At 41.4% G+C, this 18,945-nt stretch overlaps 2 protein-coding genes across 2 annotated transcripts; one reads left to right on the top strand and one right to left on the bottom strand.

Moving 5' to 3' along the window:
• Positions 1 to 3,761: 3,761 nt before the first annotated feature.
• Positions 3,762 to 6,854, top strand: RAG1 (recombination activating 1; the record flags this gene model as incomplete). The annotated part of the gene is made up of 1 exon (XM_082317289.1): positions 3,762 to 6,854. One exon carries the CDS (start codon positions 3,762 to 3,764, stop codon positions 6,852 to 6,854), a length of 3,093 nt encoding a protein of 1,030 aa, XP_082173415.1.
• Positions 6,855 to 15,144: 8,290 nt separating this feature from the next.
• Positions 15,145 to 16,752, bottom strand: RAG2 (recombination activating 2; the record flags this gene model as incomplete). Its single annotated transcript, XM_082317102.1, has 1 exon — positions 15,145 to 16,752. One exon carries the CDS (start codon positions 16,750 to 16,752, stop codon positions 15,145 to 15,147), a length of 1,608 nt encoding a protein of 535 aa, XP_082173228.1.
• Between the last annotated feature and the right edge of the window lie 2,193 nt (positions 16,753 to 18,945).

Here is an 18,945-nt window from a genome sequence, read left to right as displayed (position 1 = left end):
AGTTTAGCATGAGTAGCAGGAAATATTCCTAGCACTGTGAATATTTCTAGCTCTCCCAGGAAAGCTGCTGAAATCTCCACTGCCTGGGAGCTAGGCAATTCAAAGTGTTTGATGAGTAGCCTGTTGGCAACAGTTATCTACTGCAGAAGGCAAAGGTCGGGTGACCTGAGAGGGCTTCTTTGTCATTCATTTCTTCCAGAGCATGTTCAATGAAAGAGAAAAAAAGAAAAGAACGCTTGAACTTTTCTTTAGCAGGGGTAAACCCTGTCTGATTCATTGGAGTTGGCAATTAATAGCAAGAGTTAGGTCATGGGTTTGGAGATGAGTATGGCACTACAGTGGCACTAAGTCAAATGGTTAGAACAGTAGAGAAAGTATTAAATATTTTGCTCTAAATCTACTTGGTGCTGGCTGTTTTTTTACAATGACTTAGATACTGCCCTGAGGAGGCATTGCTCATGGTTTAAGAGATTCTGAAGGTGCTGCTGGAGATGGTGAAATTACACAAAATTGCACAGGCTGTTATGTAGAAGAAACGGATATGTGGACGATATAGGGCAACTAGCTATTTGATTACTCTGCAGGTAATAGGAACACAGGACTATTCAGGGCCAAATGGGTTATTGCTCAGTGGACAGATTTTACCAAGTCTTCCACAGGGTGCAGCCAAGAAAGCGAGACAGTAGTAATGCTCTGAATACATCTGGGCACAGCTGCACATCACAGATCTATGAACAGCAGAATACAAGCAAGCATGTTGCCAGGCTACATTGGTGATGGACAGCAGGGGACCACAGTGCAGACATATATTTAGCAGTATAGGCAGCTGGACGGAGCAATGCAGGCAGATGGGGACAGCAGTATGGGCAGCTTGTTCTCAGTGGGATGAAATGAAGAGAAGCTGGGAAGAAAACAAACCTAAATTTTAGTTGCCAAGGCCTAATGAATGATTTTGAAGTTAAACGCAGCTCTTAAGGAAAAGAGCTGAGCAGACTGATATGTCATTCTGGATCTGGAACTTAATCAAAGCATGCTGTCCTTTCCCAACAGACTTTGAAAGACTGTACAGAAATGATGCTTTATTGAAATGTTATAAATGAACTGATCTCAGAAGCACCCTGGGCAGCATCACTGTAGACCATGGCTTGGATGTATTTCTTATCATAGAATCATAAAATCATAGAATGCTTTGGGATGGAAGATACCTTTAAAGGTCATCTAGTCCATCCCCCCTGCAATTGGCAGGGACATCTACAACCAGATCAGGTTGCTCAGAGCCCCATCCAGCCTGTCCTTGAATGTTTCCAAGGATGGGGCATCTACCACCTCTCTGGGCAACCTATTCCAGTGTTTCACTACTCTCATTGTAAAAAATTTCTTCCTTATATCTAGTCTGAATCTACCCTCTTTTAGTTTAAAACCATTACCCTTTGTTTTATCGCTACTGGCCCTGCTAAAAAGTCTGTCCTCATCTTTCTTATAAGACCCCTTTAAGTACTGAAAGGCTGCAATAAGGTCTTCCCGCAGCCTTCTCTTCTCCAGGCTGAACAACCCCAGCTCTTTCAGCCTTTCCTCATAGCAGAGGTGTTCCATCCCTCTGATAATTTTTGTGGCCCTCCTCTGGACCCACTCCAACAGGTCCATGTCCTTCTTGTGCTGAGGACTCCAGAGCTGGATGCAATACTCCAGGTGGGGTCTCGCCAGAGCAGAGTAGAGGGGCAGAATCACCTCCCTCGACCTGCTGGCCACACTGCTTTTGATGCAGCCCAGGATACGGTTGGCCTTCTGGGCTGCAAGAACACATTGCCGGCTCATGTCCAGCTTTTCATCTACCAGTACCCACAAGTCCTTCTCCTCAGGGCTGCACTCAATCCCTTCATCCCCCAGCCTGTATTGATACCAGGGATTGCCCTGACCCAGGTGCAGGACCTTGCACTTGTCCTTGTTGAACCTCATGAGGTTCACACGGGCACACTTCTCAAGCTTGTCCAGGTCCCTCTGGATGGCATCCTGTCCCTCAGGCGTGTCAGCTGCACCACTCAGCTTGGTGTCATCTGCAAACTTGCTGAGGGTGCACTCGATCCTGCTGTCTATGTCATTGATGAAGATACTGAACAGCGCTGGCCGCAGTACGGACCCCTGAGGGACACCACTTGTCACTGTTCTCCATCTGAACATCGAGCCATTGGCCGCTACCCTCTGGAGGTGACCATCCAGCCAATTCCTTATCCACTGAACAGTCCACCCATCAAATCCATATCCTTCCAATTTAGAGAGAAGGATATCGTGGGGGACCGTGTCAAAGGCCTTACAGGAATCCAGATACATGACATCAGTAGCTCTTCCCTCGTCCACCGAGGTAGTTACTCCATCATAGAAGGCCACTAAGTTAGTCAGGCAGGACTTGCCCTTGATGAAGCCGTGCTGGCTGTCTCGAATAATGAGGGAAGGACACCTTCCAAATAGACACTGAACTGAGATTTCTAGCAAGTTATATGAATTGCTAAGTGGCGATATAATCAGTTAAAGAAACCACAGCCATACCCACGTCTAGTTCTAGTATGTAGCCTTAATGTATAGTTTTCCTCATTTTTATTACTCACCAAACCAGATCAGTAAAACCAAAATAAATCAGAAAGCATAACTGAATCTTCTCTGTGCTGTTTGTTTACTTTGTGCACTTCTCATAGGCAGGTAATGAAAAATAGGTTAGTCACTTCTGTTGTTTTTCTACACAATTTTGTTTTCTAAGTCTGATGCAGTAGCAAAAAGTTTCAGTGTTTGAGGTGAAAGTCTTGTATTTATTTTTATACAATACCATATTTCCATGGCAACCACATTGATATTACTTTTGGCTGCATCTCTATGAAAGCTAAAATTGGGGTCAAATTGGAACAGACATTTTCAGCTTTCCAGTACCAGTAATCCTTACAGACAGAGTTCTCAGCACGGTACTTAAACAGACGACTAACTTACAATGTATAAATATTCTCTCTAGAGCAAATCTGCAGCCAGTATAAATTGCCATATTTCCTTTAAAGCCCAGGGAACTATAGCGCTTTGCATCAACAGAGAATACAGTCTTCCTGCTTTAATGGAGCTACTCACATTCATTAAGCACATGCTAAAGTATCTTATAAAACTGGGGCCTGAATGAAGTCTACAGTGGGATCAAGTAGTATGTGCTACTCTGCCCACGTAGAATGGCATGTATTAGACACTTCAGATCAGATCAAGGACTAACGAGGTGTGAGAGCAGTGGTCTTGCTGATTTAGATAATATAGCATGAAGCAGACAGAATTCTATCTGTCAGACACAAATCGAGTTCAGTTTCATATAAAAAAGTCAGCGAACTTTCTGAATGTAATTCTGTTGCCTGTAGTAGCTTTACCTATGGTAAGCTCAGTTGGGTACAGGAAGGAAGGGGCAGATTTGGATATTCATACTGGATGACTAAAGGCTTTATGTAAGGTGCATTGGTGATCTAATAGACATGTGGATGCCTCAGGATCAAAGTCAAAACACATTTGGGTACTTATCTGAGATACTGAGTGGACAGTCATGTCTGGGCCTCTCAATTCAGTAGGTGTCTTGGATGAGTAACTCATTTTCAAAACATTTCTCGGTTACAGTGATAGAACTCTTCTGTTAAAAACCATGGCATTATTATTACTTTTGGAAGATAAGCTAACTTACAGCTTCTTTCTCTTTCTTAGGTGATCTGGTTTCTGCCAGATTGCAGATGTCAGTAGCATCACAAATGGACCTGCCTGAAGAAATTCAGCATCCGTATACAAAATTTTCTGAATGGAAATTCAAGCTGTTTAAAGTGAGATCATTTGAAAAAACACCTTCTGATGACAGCCAGCACATAAACAAAGATCAGACAGAAGAGGTTGCTTCTTTAAACAAAGAAATCATACTGTGTAAAGATGAAACAGTGCCAAGAGGAGAAAAGATGGACTTAATGGGCAATAGACAGGCACTTGAGAAAGATGCCAATGACATGACAACAAAAGACAATAATGCTCATCAGAACAATCTGAAGCAACTTTGCCGCATCTGTGGAGTTTCATTTAAAACTGATTGTTACAAGAGAACTCATCCAGTGCATGGGCCGGTGGATGATGAAACTCTGTGGCTTCTGAGAAAGAAAGAGAAAAAAGCAACCTCTTGGCCAGATCTTATCGCTAAGGTTTTTAAGATTGATGTGCGAGGCGATGTTGATACTATACATCCCACCCGATTTTGTCACAACTGTTGGAGTATTATCCATAGAAAATTCAATAATACTCCATGTGAAGTATATTTTCCTAGGAACAGCACAATGGAGTGGCAACCCCACTCCTCAAACTGTGATGTGTGCCGCACTACCAGTCGAGGAGTCAAGAGAAAAAGCCAGCCACCCAGTGTACAGCATGGCAAACGTGTGAGGAACATTGCAGAACGTGCTCGAATAAACAAAGGTGTAAAGAGCCAAGCACAGATAAACAACAAAAATTTAATGAAAGAGATTGTCAATTGCAAGAATATACATCTCAGCACCAAGCTGCTTGCAGTTGATTACCCAGTAGATTTCATTAAATCCATCTCTTGCCAGATCTGTGAGCATATTTTGGCAGATCCAGTGGAAACCACGTGTAGGCACATGTTTTGCAGAACTTGCATCCTTAAATGTATCAAGGTTATGGGAAGCTATTGCCCTTCCTGCTGGTATCCTTGCTTCCCTACTGATCTGCTAACCCCAGTGAAATCCTTCCTGAACATCCTTGATAGCCTGGGTATAAGATGCCCTGTAAAGGAATGTGATGAAGAGATCTTGCATGGAAAATATGGCCAACACCTCTCCAGCCACAAGGAGATGAAAGATAGAGAGCTTTACAGCTACATAAATAAAGGTGGCCGACCGAGGCAGCATCTCCTGTCTTTGACCAGGAGAGCTCAGAAACATCGTCTGAGAGAACTGAAACGTCAAGTCAAGGCTTTTGCTGAGAAAGAAGAGGGTGGCGATATAAAGGCTGTATGCATGACTTTGTTCCTGCTAGCTTTAAGAGCAAAAAATGAACACAGACAAGCAGATGAATTGGAGGCTATAATGCAAGGGAGGGGATCTGGACTTCACCCTGCTGTCTGCCTGGCAATCCGAGTCAACACGTTTCTCAGCTGTAGCCAATATCATAAAATGTATAGAACGGTAAAAGCTGTAACTGGGAGGCAGATCTTCCAGCCTTTGCATGCTCTTCGCACTGCTGAGAAAGCCCTCCTACCAGGTTATCATCCATTTGAGTGGAAACCTCCCTTGAAAAATGTATCCACTAACACAGAAGTAGGAATTATAGATGGACTATCAGGATTGCCACTTTCAATTGATGACTACCCAGTAGACACAATTGCAAAGAGATTTCGATATGATGCAGCCTTGGTTTGTGCCTTAAAGGACATGGAGGAGGAAATCTTGGAAGGCATGAAAGCAAAAAACCTGGATGACTATTTGAACGGTCCCTTCACTGTGGTAGTAAAAGAGTCCTGTGATGGAATGGGAGATGTCAGTGAGAAGCATGGAAGTGGGCCTGCTGTCCCAGAGAAGGCTGTTCGCTTTTCTTTCACAGTCATGAACATTGCTATAGCACATGGGAATGAAAGCAAGAGGATCTTTGAAGAAGTAAAGCCCAATTCAGAGTTGTGTTGCAAGCCCTTGTGCCTTATGCTGGCTGACGAATCGGATCATGAAACTCTGACGGCAATCCTGAGCCCCCTCATAGCAGAAAGAGAGGCTATGAAAAACAGTGAACTACTACTTGAAATGGGAGGCATCCTGAGAACATTCAAATTCATCTTTAGGGGTACAGGATATGATGAGAAACTTGTGCGGGAAGTAGAAGGGCTGGAGGCCTCAGGTTCCACTTACATTTGTACCCTGTGTGATGCAACCCGCCTGGAGGCGTCCCAGAATTTGGTCTTCCACTCCATAACCAGGAGCCACGCTGAAAATCTGGAACGATATGAAATATGGAGGTCCAACCCATATCACGAATCTGTTGATGAGCTCCGTGACAGAGTGAAGGGTGTTTCAGCCAAACCTTTTATTGAGACTGTTCCCTCCATAGATGCGTTGCACTGCGACATTGGCAACGCAACAGAATTCTACAGGATTTTCCAGATGGAGATTGGTGAAGTTTACAAGAATCCTGATGTGTCTAAAGAGGAGAGGAAGAGGTGGCAGTTGACTCTTGACAAACACCTCAGGAAGAAGATGAACTTGAAGCCTGTGATGAGGATGAGTGGAAATTTTGCTAGAAAGCTCATGTCCAAAGAGACAGTAGAGGCAGTATGTGAATTAATAAAGTGTGAAGAAAGGCATGAAGCCCTAAAAGAACTAATGGACCTTTATCTGAAGATGAAGCCAGTGTGGCGATCTTCATGCCCTGCCAAGGAGTGTCCAGAATTGCTGTGCCAGTATAGCTACAATTCACAGCGTTTTGCTGAGCTCCTATCTACAAAGTTCAAGTACAGATATGAAGGCAAGATTACAAATTATTTCCACAAAACCCTTGCTCATGTTCCTGAAATCATTGAAAGAGATGGGTCCATTGGGGCCTGGGCAAGTGAAGGAAATGAGTCTGGAAACAAACTGTTTAGGAGGTTCCGAAAAATGAATGCCAGGCAGTCCAAATGCTATGAGATGGAGGATGTCTTGAAGCATCACTGGCTATATACCTCTAAGTACCTCCAGAAGTTCATGAATGCTCATAAAACATTAAAAAGCCAGGGCTTCACCATTGATCCAGAGGATAGTTTAGGTGACTCGTTGCCACTGGAGGTCTTGGAAAGCAATGATTCAGTGGAACTCTAAATGTAAAGCGCATTTGGTTTTGGGTTTGTGATGGTGTCTTCCTGCAAGGAGGCAGCTTCTTTTTCAGGCCTGTAGAGGTACAGGGAATTCTGAAACAATCATTTTTACACTCCCTGTTACAGGTGCTGAGTGGAGTTTAATAAACACCATGTCTGTTGGGAGTTTCCAAGAGGCAACGCAGTGGTGCATTTACCAGTTATGTGAGATGAAAGCAGAAACAAATTGCAAAGAAGGGTCTTCAGTTTATTTTGGTCTTAGAGTGTTGTTTGTAAGTGACAAAACCAAAGTAAAAAAGGTTTTATATAAAGCACTATTTTGGAATGAATATGATTCTGGAGAGTTATGACAGTTGCTGAAAAAGGGAGCATGGCTATTTGTTCTGTTTACATTTTTAAAACTATTTTACTATTTACTTTTTAAGAGGGTTTGATTATTTTATTGACAGTCCTTTGGCTTTTATAAGTAAAGATTTGTCAGTGAGACACTTGGGTAATTATTTTGGGATAAAGTTCAGTTATTTTTGTATAAAATACTGACTAAAGATGCAAACATTGATCTCACAAACTTTAAAAAATATTATTATTTAACATTTATATTGTAGTACTGCTTAGGAGCAGATGGTGGTACCACCATGCTAATTTACTATATGAAGATACAGGAAAGGTAGCTGGAATTTTTTAAAGATATTTTTATTGTAGTCTGTTTACTCTAAAATGCAAATTTGTACTTGTGCTCCTAAATCAGGATTTACAGTGCTTTGTGGTTATCTTGCTATACAAAGTACATTCAAGCTCTGCTGTGTAGCTTGTTGCTTCATGAGCATTTTAGATTTCTATGGTAACTTCAATATATAGTATAATTTCTATTAATAGAGTTTTATAGGGTGAATTCCTGGCCTCACTGAAGTCACCAGTAAATTGTCATTAATACCAGCAGGCCCACAGTTTCACAAAGTGACTTTAGTCACAGCAGACCCATTTCTCAGGAGATGAATATTACCTTGGTCAGATACATGACAGTGTTTTGATCTTCTCTATTAGGATATTTCACTGACCACTCCTGATGTGCTTCAACTGTATCTGATACTGAGCTTTTTCATACCTGGGATACACCACGCTCAGAGTCTCATTTTCCAAATCTGTAAAAGAGGAATGATATTTATTAACCTCAAAGAAAGATACTTGGCATACAAGATTTGTTAAAAAGCAATGAACTGTCTTGAAATTACTGCATACTGTATTTTACATTATTACAGCAATGTTTATTTGGCATTCCTCTTTACTATGTTAGATGAACTATTTTGTTGGTGATATTTGCCTTTCTGAAGTGGTATTTAGTATATTCATTTACTAAAATTATATGAATTTCATTCAGTGACATATTCATGAAATATACTCAAAAGTACCTGAGATGCCCCGAAATCATCTAGCCTTTCAGATTTGCACCTGTAGCTATGGCATTATTGTGTTTGGAGTAATATTTCTGAAACAAGATAATGAACAAGATAATGAACAAGACAATAAACAAGATAAAATACAGAAACAATCAAAGCACAGATCTAAAAGAATCTGCTTTTTGTTTTTATTTTGATGTGGCAGAAGTTGGTTTGTGAGTGTAAGTAAGTGAACAACAAACTTAAAGAATTAATGGTCTGAGGTTTGTTTAGTAGTATCTTGTTCACGTTATTTACTATCTTTGAGGGTCTGGTATTTACCATTTAGGGACAATGAAAATATAGAGTTAAGTGTTAGTAATTAGTACAAATATTAGTGTTATTCTGATTATGTCTTTCTTTTTATTTTATTAATTAAAATATTATTTTTAAAGTATTCTGTAATTTAGGATTTTATTTTAATATGGTTTCTTTAAATATAGTTTAACATTATGTCAAAATTTGCAGTTGGAAATAATGCCTTGTACTTAAAACATTTACTTTTCTAAGCAGTCATAAGGACTACAGTGTCTTTTGTATGGTGTACCATGGATATCTACACTTAGTGAGTGTTCATTTCTAGGTTAATTTATTTCTTTCAATTCTTTGAATAAAATGAGTATTTCCCATAGAGCATAAATACCAGGTTTACATAAGTATCATTCTTTACCAATAAATGCAGACAACAAGTTTTCCAGGGAGTATACATATCAGGTATAAAAAGCATCCTTTAGCAGTAAATGCTGATACAGTTTGCATTTTTGGTTGGCGTGTATTTCATTATGCAAATAGTTGCACACTTTTTAATCTGTACATATATTTGGGTCAACTGTATTATCTTATGTTTTATCCTTGACTCTGCTTGAATAACCTAGGGCTCATTTTAACAATCTTGGCTCACCTCATGGTGATTTTCACTCCATTTAAGTGGTATATACAGTTTTTGCTGCCTTTTGCACAGGAGTGAATTTCACCCCCAAGTAATCCGGACCCATTCATTGCAATACATATGTGCCACTGGAGTGATGGAGCAGATTTTGTTCATTTTGCACATGTAATTTCAGTGACTTCACTGACATTTTCAAATTCCAAATTCACTTTAACAAGCTGCTGATGTAACAGCAAGTGATTCATCTCACCTTCAAAAGGGTTGAGTAAGTTTTATCCATACATATATGATTTCTCAAGACGAGGCTTATATCCTGGGGTAACTCGTCAGACTGAACAGAACCTGGGCAGGGAGAGAGGAATGCAGTGGCACGTGAAAGTATTCTTTTGTGAAATATTATTAAGCCATCAAGACGCATTTCACATTCTACTAGCTCTGGGCAGGAAAGCTGACACAGAGAACTACTACTATTTTTTTTTTTCTTTTCTTTTCTTTAGACTTGAATCTAGTTTAATCTTCTTTTTTCCCCATTGTTGACATCTTCTGTAAATCAAGAGACTCTCTTTAAGAGTTTTGAACACATTAGAACAAACAGCACTGAAAGGCTAGGTACCTGCAAGTGAAGCTTTTGTAAACAGGGATAACAATGCTGCATGCACACAGCCATGCATCAGAAGGCAAACAAATTCTGACTGCAGACAGGTGCATCATTTGGTTACACAGTCTATTGTTAAGCTTTTTGATTTTGAAGAGGCTTTAGAAAAATGGAGACACTTTTATTCATGGTACTCTTTCAAACCTTCACATTTTCTTTTTTATGTTAATACTTGGTACAAATCCTTCAGTAATCAATGGTAAATAATTTTCTTGTTCTGAAATTGTATTGACTGTAGTTTTTATAAAATCACATTATGTATCTTGTTTTGTTTGGTTTTATTCAAGGGTTTTGTATTGTGAATTGCCATGTTACGAAACCATGTGAACTATTTTGGAAGCCATGATTCTGGTTTCACATATTTTTTTCCTTGGAGGAATAACTCTATTGACTTTAACCAAATCAGCTTTGACTTTTAGTCAGGTAGTTCAGAAACAAATTCTAGATATTTACAGCATCCTAATTTCTGACTACACCGAGTTCTGTGCTTTGTCTCACCGCACGGCGTCCTAATTTTACTTTTTCTTACTGTATTACAGTTTCTTAATTCATGAAACCTGTTTAAAATAAAGGTCTTATTTAAGTTTCTGGCTTTGTATTTCTTAGCAGTTTTTCAACTATGCACATAATTTCATGGTAACAGTCTTACTTTTCATTCAAAATGTGGAGGCTTTTCATATTTAGGCTAATCCCCAGAGACAGCTGTGATTCCAGCCCTGTTCTGGAAGTCACTAAATTAACACAAATGAAGATTACTCTGTGAGTCTCAGCAGTCCTCTCAGCACCTTTCCTCACAGACAACTGTTTGACAGAAAACTAAACTAATTTAAAAACAGTTTTATTTAGTCTGTAAATGGCTTTTGCTTCATTTACAAATACCATCCCAGTGTTTGTTTAAAATCAGCCTTGCACTGTTATGTCCATGCTAATATGTTAAGCCTCTTTACTGGCTTCTGTGCATCCTTTGCATCAAATTTTGGCTCCTCGTCGTAGACTGAGCTGCAAAGATTAGTTCCAATCTACCTTTCAGTTCATGATTTGTAGTTTCCCTTTATTCCACTTCAGAAAATCTTTCTTTCTTCCCTCCAATGATATCTCAAGGTCAAAAGACTTACGTAAACCAACTGGTTTGGATGGAATTAATGATGAGCAAATTAAGCTACCTGATTTCCTTGTGCAATCAAGTAATTAGACACCTAATTGCTGGATTTTATATCACCAACTTAGTTCTTTCAGCTGACTTTGAATAAAAAATGTTGGATGGAAAAAACAGAACCCATATAAAACAAAAAAACAAGCATCAGGGAGTTTCCTGGTAAATTAGGATGATTTAATTCCTTTATTCCTAAATCTGTAATAACTGACTGAATTTTACTTTCCATGTATTCCCGTTAGAATAGGGATCAGATGAAGAATAATGAGGCCTGTCACCACTTTTCTTCAGAGTACTGTTTTAGGTGACTGAATATGGCATAATTTTCAAACAGCTGACCAGCTGCAACTCCTAGGTGTGGGAGCCTTCTGCATCAATCTTAATATTGTCCATAATACAAAAAGACACATTAGAAAGGACTTAATTAGCACCTTTTCTAGCAGCATCAGGAGAGAGGTCAAGAGGTGTATTTTCAATGCCGAGCTCTTCCTCTGAAGATGGGCATTCTGAGACAGTGGACAAGGAAATACACAATAACTACCACCTGAAGGAGGTCCTGCACACCTGTGGTAGTGGCCAGTGTCCTGTTCTTCCTGTATATGTGTATGTATTGAGAAATCGAAGGTTTATAAGGTTATTGTCTTGCTTTTTTTAAAGAAAAAATGGGCTTCAGTGTCACAATTTTCAAAGGTCAGTAGAGACACCAAATTGGACTTTGATCATCAGAGGCTGTTGCTCAAGCCCTTCCCAGAAGTTGGTCTTGTTTGAAATGGGATAGGGTAGGAAATCAAATATGGAGGCAGGTATGAAAAAAAAGAAGTAAGGCAGTCCTTCTGTCTTTAATACACTGAGTCTAGCAGTAAATAACTTTACAGATTCCTTTTCAATCTGAATCCAATCTTTTCCTTTTGCTTTGGGCTCCCAGTTGTATTATTTCCACTCCTTTCAATAGTCTGTTGGTGCAATGAGTCACTCTGAACTATGACACATGCTTTAGTGCTACCACTGAAGTTTGTGCTGTGCCTTTCCTGTAGATTAATCAGGTACTTCAGGGTCCAAGCACCTTTCAATAGCAGTAAAATCCATATATTATTATCATAAAAGCTGATAATAACAACATGGTATTACTAAAATGTGGCTGGGAACAACAATGCTGCTTGTTGTGGTTACAAAACACATAGGTCTGTTGGATGCAGATACAATAGAGATTTACTTCTGCACGCAAATTTACTTCATTTTATCTTCTAATTCTAACTTGTCTGGGGAAGAAACATCTTGTATTGATTAGCTGGTTTTGAAGACAATGCTCTAACAAGTACATGACTCAAAAGTGTCATCAGAATTGTCAGGGAATTAAGTACTTTCTGCGGTCTTGAATGCTATGTCAAGTGTCTTCTTTACAGGCTGATGTTCATATATCTCTTTATGTTTGAGTCCTTTGGAATATTATATTTTACTTTTACATCCTCTTCCTGCAATGACTACAGTCTCTCAGCTGTGATTTAATGCTGCTTGTACTGCCCTTCACTGTGAGGCTGGGACATGGTTTGACCAAGCAATTTCTCCCTCCTACTCAAATAAACCATACATTTAAAAAAAGCACATCTCAAACATAGAATACACTAACATTATGGGCCTGATGAGGAATATTGTAAAGTCTGACTGTGAATTGCTTTTTTCATAGCCACAGCCTTAAAGTAAAGAACAACAATTCAGGTAAGAATTGGAAGGGGCTGCAATGTGTGCTTGTACTTGCCACGTGCTAAGCGTACCTGCTCTCGACTCCTAGGGGCTCAGGGAGCCACTGCAGCTGCAGGAGTGTGTTCTGGAAACTCAAGAGATGCTCCCAACATACTGCAAACACATCACCAGTGCCTGAGCCACCGGGCTTTATCTCAGGCTGAACATCACTTCTGCTAGGCCAGTGTTGAGCTTTCCCTTTGGAAAATGTTTTTTCATTCTTTTATTTGTCTGCACTAGCAGACAAATTTGTCACACAATGTGGGTTCTGAGGAATTTGAGGTAATGACAGTAACTGGGAGAGGTAACAGGCAAAAACTCAGACTGGACATTGCCAGGGAGTTCAATAATTGTGGGGAGTCTTTTGTTGTTGTAAAATGGTGAAGGGATGAGAGGTGAATTTTTGTTGTGTGAGTATGTTGTCCCTCTTTGTTGGTGTTGTGATGATGTGGCTTTAATTTTGGTGTGGATTTTTTTTGGTTGATGTAAATGAAGTCTATGAAGAGTGCATGATGAATGTATATTTTAATGACAATTCAGCTGAGTAAGACCTATGACTAATCTACAAAAGGGGATGTTGACTATTGAATTTCACCAGTGTGAAGGGACTTTACATGGGCATGATATTAATTTATTCCTTGGAAAAACATATAGCACTATATACTCTGAGCTTAGGTAAAGTAGCATGACAAAGAAAACAGGAAGCTGGCATTGAAATCTATGAATTTATACCAATATCAAACTGGTGAGAGGGGAGTCAGAGTGATATACTTCCCATTTACAAGCTCTACCCAAACTGTAACCTCCCTCAGCACATGAAAAGGTTGGAAGCTTTGTATGGTTGCCCTTTACTTTCCTCTGCTGTTGACTTGAGTTGTGAAGGTTTTAAGGGGAGTACTGTGCATACACATCTGTGTTGACAGGAATAACGTGCTACACGTCCTGCTTTGTAAAGGAGTGGCTGCTCAGGGTCTGCACATCGTGATCAAATGGCTGACAGCTGCTCCTGTTTTTCTTTTTTATTCAGGGGTCCAGCATGAGAGCTGGACTGTGAGTACTGAGCTATTATTGTTGGCTCACAAACGTTGAGCCGATGGCATTGATTTTTTCAAAAGATGTTTGGAGCAGTAATAAAAATAAAAAATAAAGTCAAGAATGATGAGGCTTTACAAACAGCCAATAAAAGAATCCACAAAAAAGTTAGTAAACTCTTGGGCTATTCAACCTTGACAATGTCCTTTTCAATCTGAATCCAATCTTCTCCTTGTGCCTGGCGCAGCTAGCTGCATTTGTTTCCACCCTCACAATGCTCCACTGGCTCAATGAGTCACTGTGAGCTACAGCTTGCGCTTTTAAGCTTTCACACTCTACACAGTCACCCTGGGAGAGCAGAGAAAGAAATGTGTAGTGGAGGACCTGGAGTAAATGATAAAAGTCCTGCTCATCAGAAGGAACTTCTTCTGAAGTCAATGGGAGCTCACAGCATGGGGCGGCTGTGAAGCTAGACCCCTTATCAGACTTCAGATGGACCTCCCAAGCACACATGCTGTCCTTTCGTAGACTTTGAGATTTACAGTGTTTGATTTACCCCATGAGTAGGTGAAAAATATGCAGTCATTTTTATTATAAACTTTATTAGCTTACTAGATTTTTAAAAATACAAACACAAAGCAGTTGTTGAGCACAGTGGTTTAAAAAAGCAATTTGATTTTTACTATGAGATGATATTCCACAGCTGTAGCCAAAACTGACATATAATCATTCAGTACCTCTCAAAATAAAAAATTAATTATCCAGAATTAAATGCTCCATATTTAAGCTTTCCATAATGGAATTCCCTGAAGAAAACTGACCTGCAGTGTTTGAATATTTCATTATTTCTGACACAAGGGACTTAAGCCACTACTTTAGTTTAAAACCAGAGTAATTAGTCTAATTTTATTTCATTACAACAATATAAAATTGGAGTAATGCAGTTATAAATTAGGCCAAATATTTCTAGAACTACTCACTAAGATAAAAAATTAAAATGGGTAATATAATGTTCTTTAAGGACAGACGCTAACACCACTGAATACATGGGATAATGTCTTATACTACCGGCAGTTCCATTAAACTCACTGGGGATAATTGGGTAGTAAGTTATAGCATAAAATACAGCACAAAGTTACCAGTATCTGTCTGTGTGTTTGCACAATGCCCTCTATGATGGGGTTCCTGTCTGGATATTACAAAAACACACATAAGAGACAAAATAAATTCATGAGCTTTGAAATGTAACTGAAATATTGAGATAATTGAAATCAATTAAATAAAAAGATCTCTCTGAGCGTCAATAACCCATTCTGCTTCAACCGTTACTAGTTGTCTTTGACTGTGATTTCACTTCCTGCCAGGTGAACACAAATCAGTAGTGTAAATCTATTCAAACAATCTCCGAAGGAAGGACTTTTTCACGGGCGTTGTTAACTTCATGGTCGCCTTTTTGCGCAATGGTTTCATGGGTTGCTTTTTCAGGTGCACCAGCTTTTTGGGAGTTTGTAGCCCTTTATTAAGGTCAACATGCTCGTTACAGAAGTACTTGACATTTGCTTCTGAGAGACGTAGGAGCATGCTCTCTGAGAGATCCATACATTGCGCATGGACCCAGTGGCCGGCCCCGCTGGAACACAGGATCATTGCAGGCTTGTTGAGTTCTGTCGAATAGAAAGGGACCCAGGTGTTAATATCAATATTGCAACTGGCAGAGCAGGTGATCCAGTAGCCCGTTTCTGATTCATCTTCTTCATCATCTTCATTGTAAGTGTCAGTATCATCAACATCAAAGCTATTGGCTTCAGCGCTAAAACAAAACTCTTCCGAATCTTCAAATGGAGTGGAGTCTCCAGGGTCTTCGGTCGATGTCTGACTGCAAATTTGTGCTGTCAGTTCTTCCTCCTTGTCCTCTTCTGCTCCTTTGCATCTCAAAATGTAGAAGTAGTTTGCATCTGAGATTAACTGTTTGTTGGCCCCTGGAATGCCCAGCAATATGGATCCTTTGCCCATATCACAGCCAAACCACATCCTGCAGTGTTTAATATCTGGTGTCCAGTCTGGGCTTGCCGTTTCAACAATCTCTATCTTATTATCTTCCAGAACTATGGTGTTACACACCAACCGTTTCTGGTTGTCAGACTGGTAACCCCCAACAAGGACAAATTCGGTATCACCAGTCTGAGTCACTATAGCACTTGACACAGATATCCCCCCTGGCAAGATGGTGCAGGTCACGGCTGGGCTGCCCAGTGGGAGATCAACTTTTAGCTTGTACAAGTTGGGGGATCTTGTGTTATTTTGAAGTGAATGACCTCCCAAAATGTAGATTGTATCATTTCTGGCAACTGAAACGTGGAAAGAAAGTCCATCTTGAAGCTCTGGAAGTATGTATGACGTACAGCATCCAAACTCAAAATCAATGAGAAACACAGATGGCAAACAGTCAACTACGCTGTTCCATTTTTCAGTGGTTCTTTGTGCAAGAGGAGTATATGATCTCCCCCCAAATATAACGCTCATGCTTTTTCCCCGGCTATGAACTACGTTAATTGTATGCCCATATCTAGCTTCAGGGACATCTCCACCCAGGTCTTTCTCAATACATTGGAATGTGGTTTTCTTGCTATTTTTGCTTACCAGGGTCATAATGTAAATCTTATCAGAAAGGTCATTGTTAGGTGTTTTCCCACCATGGATGATATACTGGTACTCATCAGATTCCGCATTGCCCCTAAGCGTGCAAAGAGCAGGGTAGCGGAGAGGGGGGAGGTAACAGGAGTCTTTAGAGAAGGCGGCAGGTTTCATTTTGAGCTCATTCTGCTTTATATCAAGGAGGAAAACACCAGTGGGACAGGATCTCTTTGGCCACCCTTTCTGCCCAAAAAAGAAAACATGCCCATCAAAATTCAGGAGAGAGAAGCCCGGCTGAAGCAAGGATGAATTACTGACAGCTGATACCACCTGCAGCGACATTTCATCTGCTGACTGGGCCATAGTGTGGTCAATATCTGAGAAAAAAACAAAAAAGAAACAGATGAAACATGCTTTAGACCCTATGAGAGTTGTTTAACAGTACTTGAATAAATCGTATTAAAGTTGCATTTCAGTTCACACTTTGAGACCCAAAAAGAGACCCTTTGCTGCAACTCAGACCATGAATCAAGCAAGAGCTGTGTACCAGTTCCCCGGGATTTTATACAAGCAGCGGCCCGTTAGCACGTACAACCCGAGCATTTGTGCGCGGGGTCCGGGGGCCGCCCGCCGCCGCTCTGCGCTGGGGCCACCTCCCCGCTCCAGGCCCGGCCGCTCCCATGGAAACGGCAGCCCCGCGGCCTGCTGGGGCCGGTAGTTCTCGCTTGGCTCCTCGGCCCGGCCTGGCCCAGCGCGGCGCGGCGTGGAGCTGCCTGGCCGCCGCTCGCCTTGTCCCCGGGCGTGAGGAAGCGGGACTGGAGGGGTTAGCGGGCAGGCGGCGGGTGAGTGGGGCCACAGGGCCGGGGTCGCCAGCGGGCGGGTCTGCTGGCGATGGGATTCGGCTCCGAGGCACCCGGCGGCGGGCGGATCAGAGCCGGGGATGACACAAGGCGGGCTGTTTCCTGCCCGTTTCTCGCCACCAGGCTGCCGGGAGTGCCGCGCTGGTGCGCTGGAGCCTCTCGGGTGCCGCAGGCCGCCTCAGCAGGCAGCGCGGGATCTGCGGAGAAGGGGCGCGGGTCGCAGGGCCCCGGCCGCTGGGGGCCTGCCGGCGGGCGGCCAGCTGCCTGCGCCTCGCTCCGTCCCTCGGGCCGCCTGCCTGAGGGGCTCGCCTGCTCCCCGAGACCGGCGCCCCGCTTGTGGGGAGGGTGGGGAGCTCCCCTCGCATCCAGGCCCCTGAGCCCGGCCTCTGGCCGGGAACGTGCCGTCGTGCTCCTTAGTTAGTGAGCTGGAGTAAGTGTGTACGTAGGTGAGCGCAAACTTCAGTTGAACATTTTGCAGGTTTACAAGGAAAACATCAAGATTTGTTGAAGACATTTAGGAGCAGTCGATGCCAGCTGTATTTCTAACCACGTTGAAGTGGCAGAGGTGGAAGCTTTTAGTGCCGGGGTGAATCTCGCATACTTGTGCTGAACAGCCTGCTTGGGGTAACTTTGTGGCTTGGGAGTCTCGCTGCCAGGTGTTCTCATAGTGTGATCAAATTCTTTATCTTTGATGCTTGCTGTTTGCTCATGGTTTCGTGAGTAGTTTTCAAGGGGTATCTTTTACTTTTTTTACCTGTTTGTTCAAAAATCTAAAAGAGTTTATGTAGTCAGCCTGAATAATAACACTGAAAGAGCCTTGGAGAGCACAGACACCAGAGAGAGACACAACTGCCGGGTTCATTGGCACTGTCCTTTGGTGACAATAGAGTTGTGCCTTTTAGTAAATGTCCAAGTTCTCTGTCCCAGCCTTTGCCAAATCCCCAGAATTTAAAGGTACAAAGTAGCTTTTAAATACAATATTTGAAAAAAACCCAAATCCTCTGCACTTTAAAATATAATTCCTTGTTTTGAAATCTTTAGGATTCATATTTTCCTTGCTCCTGCTTTTCATTTTGCTGTAACAAAACCAAGACACATAGGGTTTCTTTTTTAAGGAAGGATCGGTATCTTCTAGTTATGTGATATCAAAACCTAGGGACTCCGGAACAACATAGTGTACAGTGAGAGTCACTGTAAAGTCATGGGAACTGATGATACTCACTACATCAAATTGCCATTGGTGCATGTTCTCAGGCACAGTAGGAACTGTTGTACCACATTCCTGTACTGCCTGCCCACTCCACTTTCTGGTATGCAAACTGCTGTGCTAAAATATGGATCTGCCATTAAAAGCTTTCAGAGGTAGGTGAGCTTTGTCAGATGTGCTTAGGCCAGAGCACATGGACAGAGTAGGCATAGCCACTACTGAGTCTGTTTTAAAAATAATCCACGGAATAGCTGTCTTATCTTTTTGCACATTGTGGAATCATCCAAATATCATGGTCAAATTCTGTTCACTGTGTAGCCAGTCCTAATGCCTCTGCCCTGAAGGTGGTAGTTTTTTCTACATTTAGGTTCCTTTTCAGAAGTACTGTACTGTAGGTGAAGTTCAGTTACGAGTTAATTAAATTAATGAACCCTGTTCTGAGCATGTCGGTATACACAGCAGGTTTTGTTCTTATTATTTGCATGAAGA

This window comes from Platalea leucorodia (assembly GCF_965183815.1).
Source record: "Platalea leucorodia genome assembly, chromosome: 7".
Lineage (NCBI taxonomy): Eukaryota > Metazoa > Chordata > Aves > Pelecaniformes > Threskiornithidae > Platalea > Platalea leucorodia.
The sequence above is the reverse complement of the archived record's forward strand: the minus strand, read 5'-3'. Positions and strand labels throughout refer to the sequence as shown.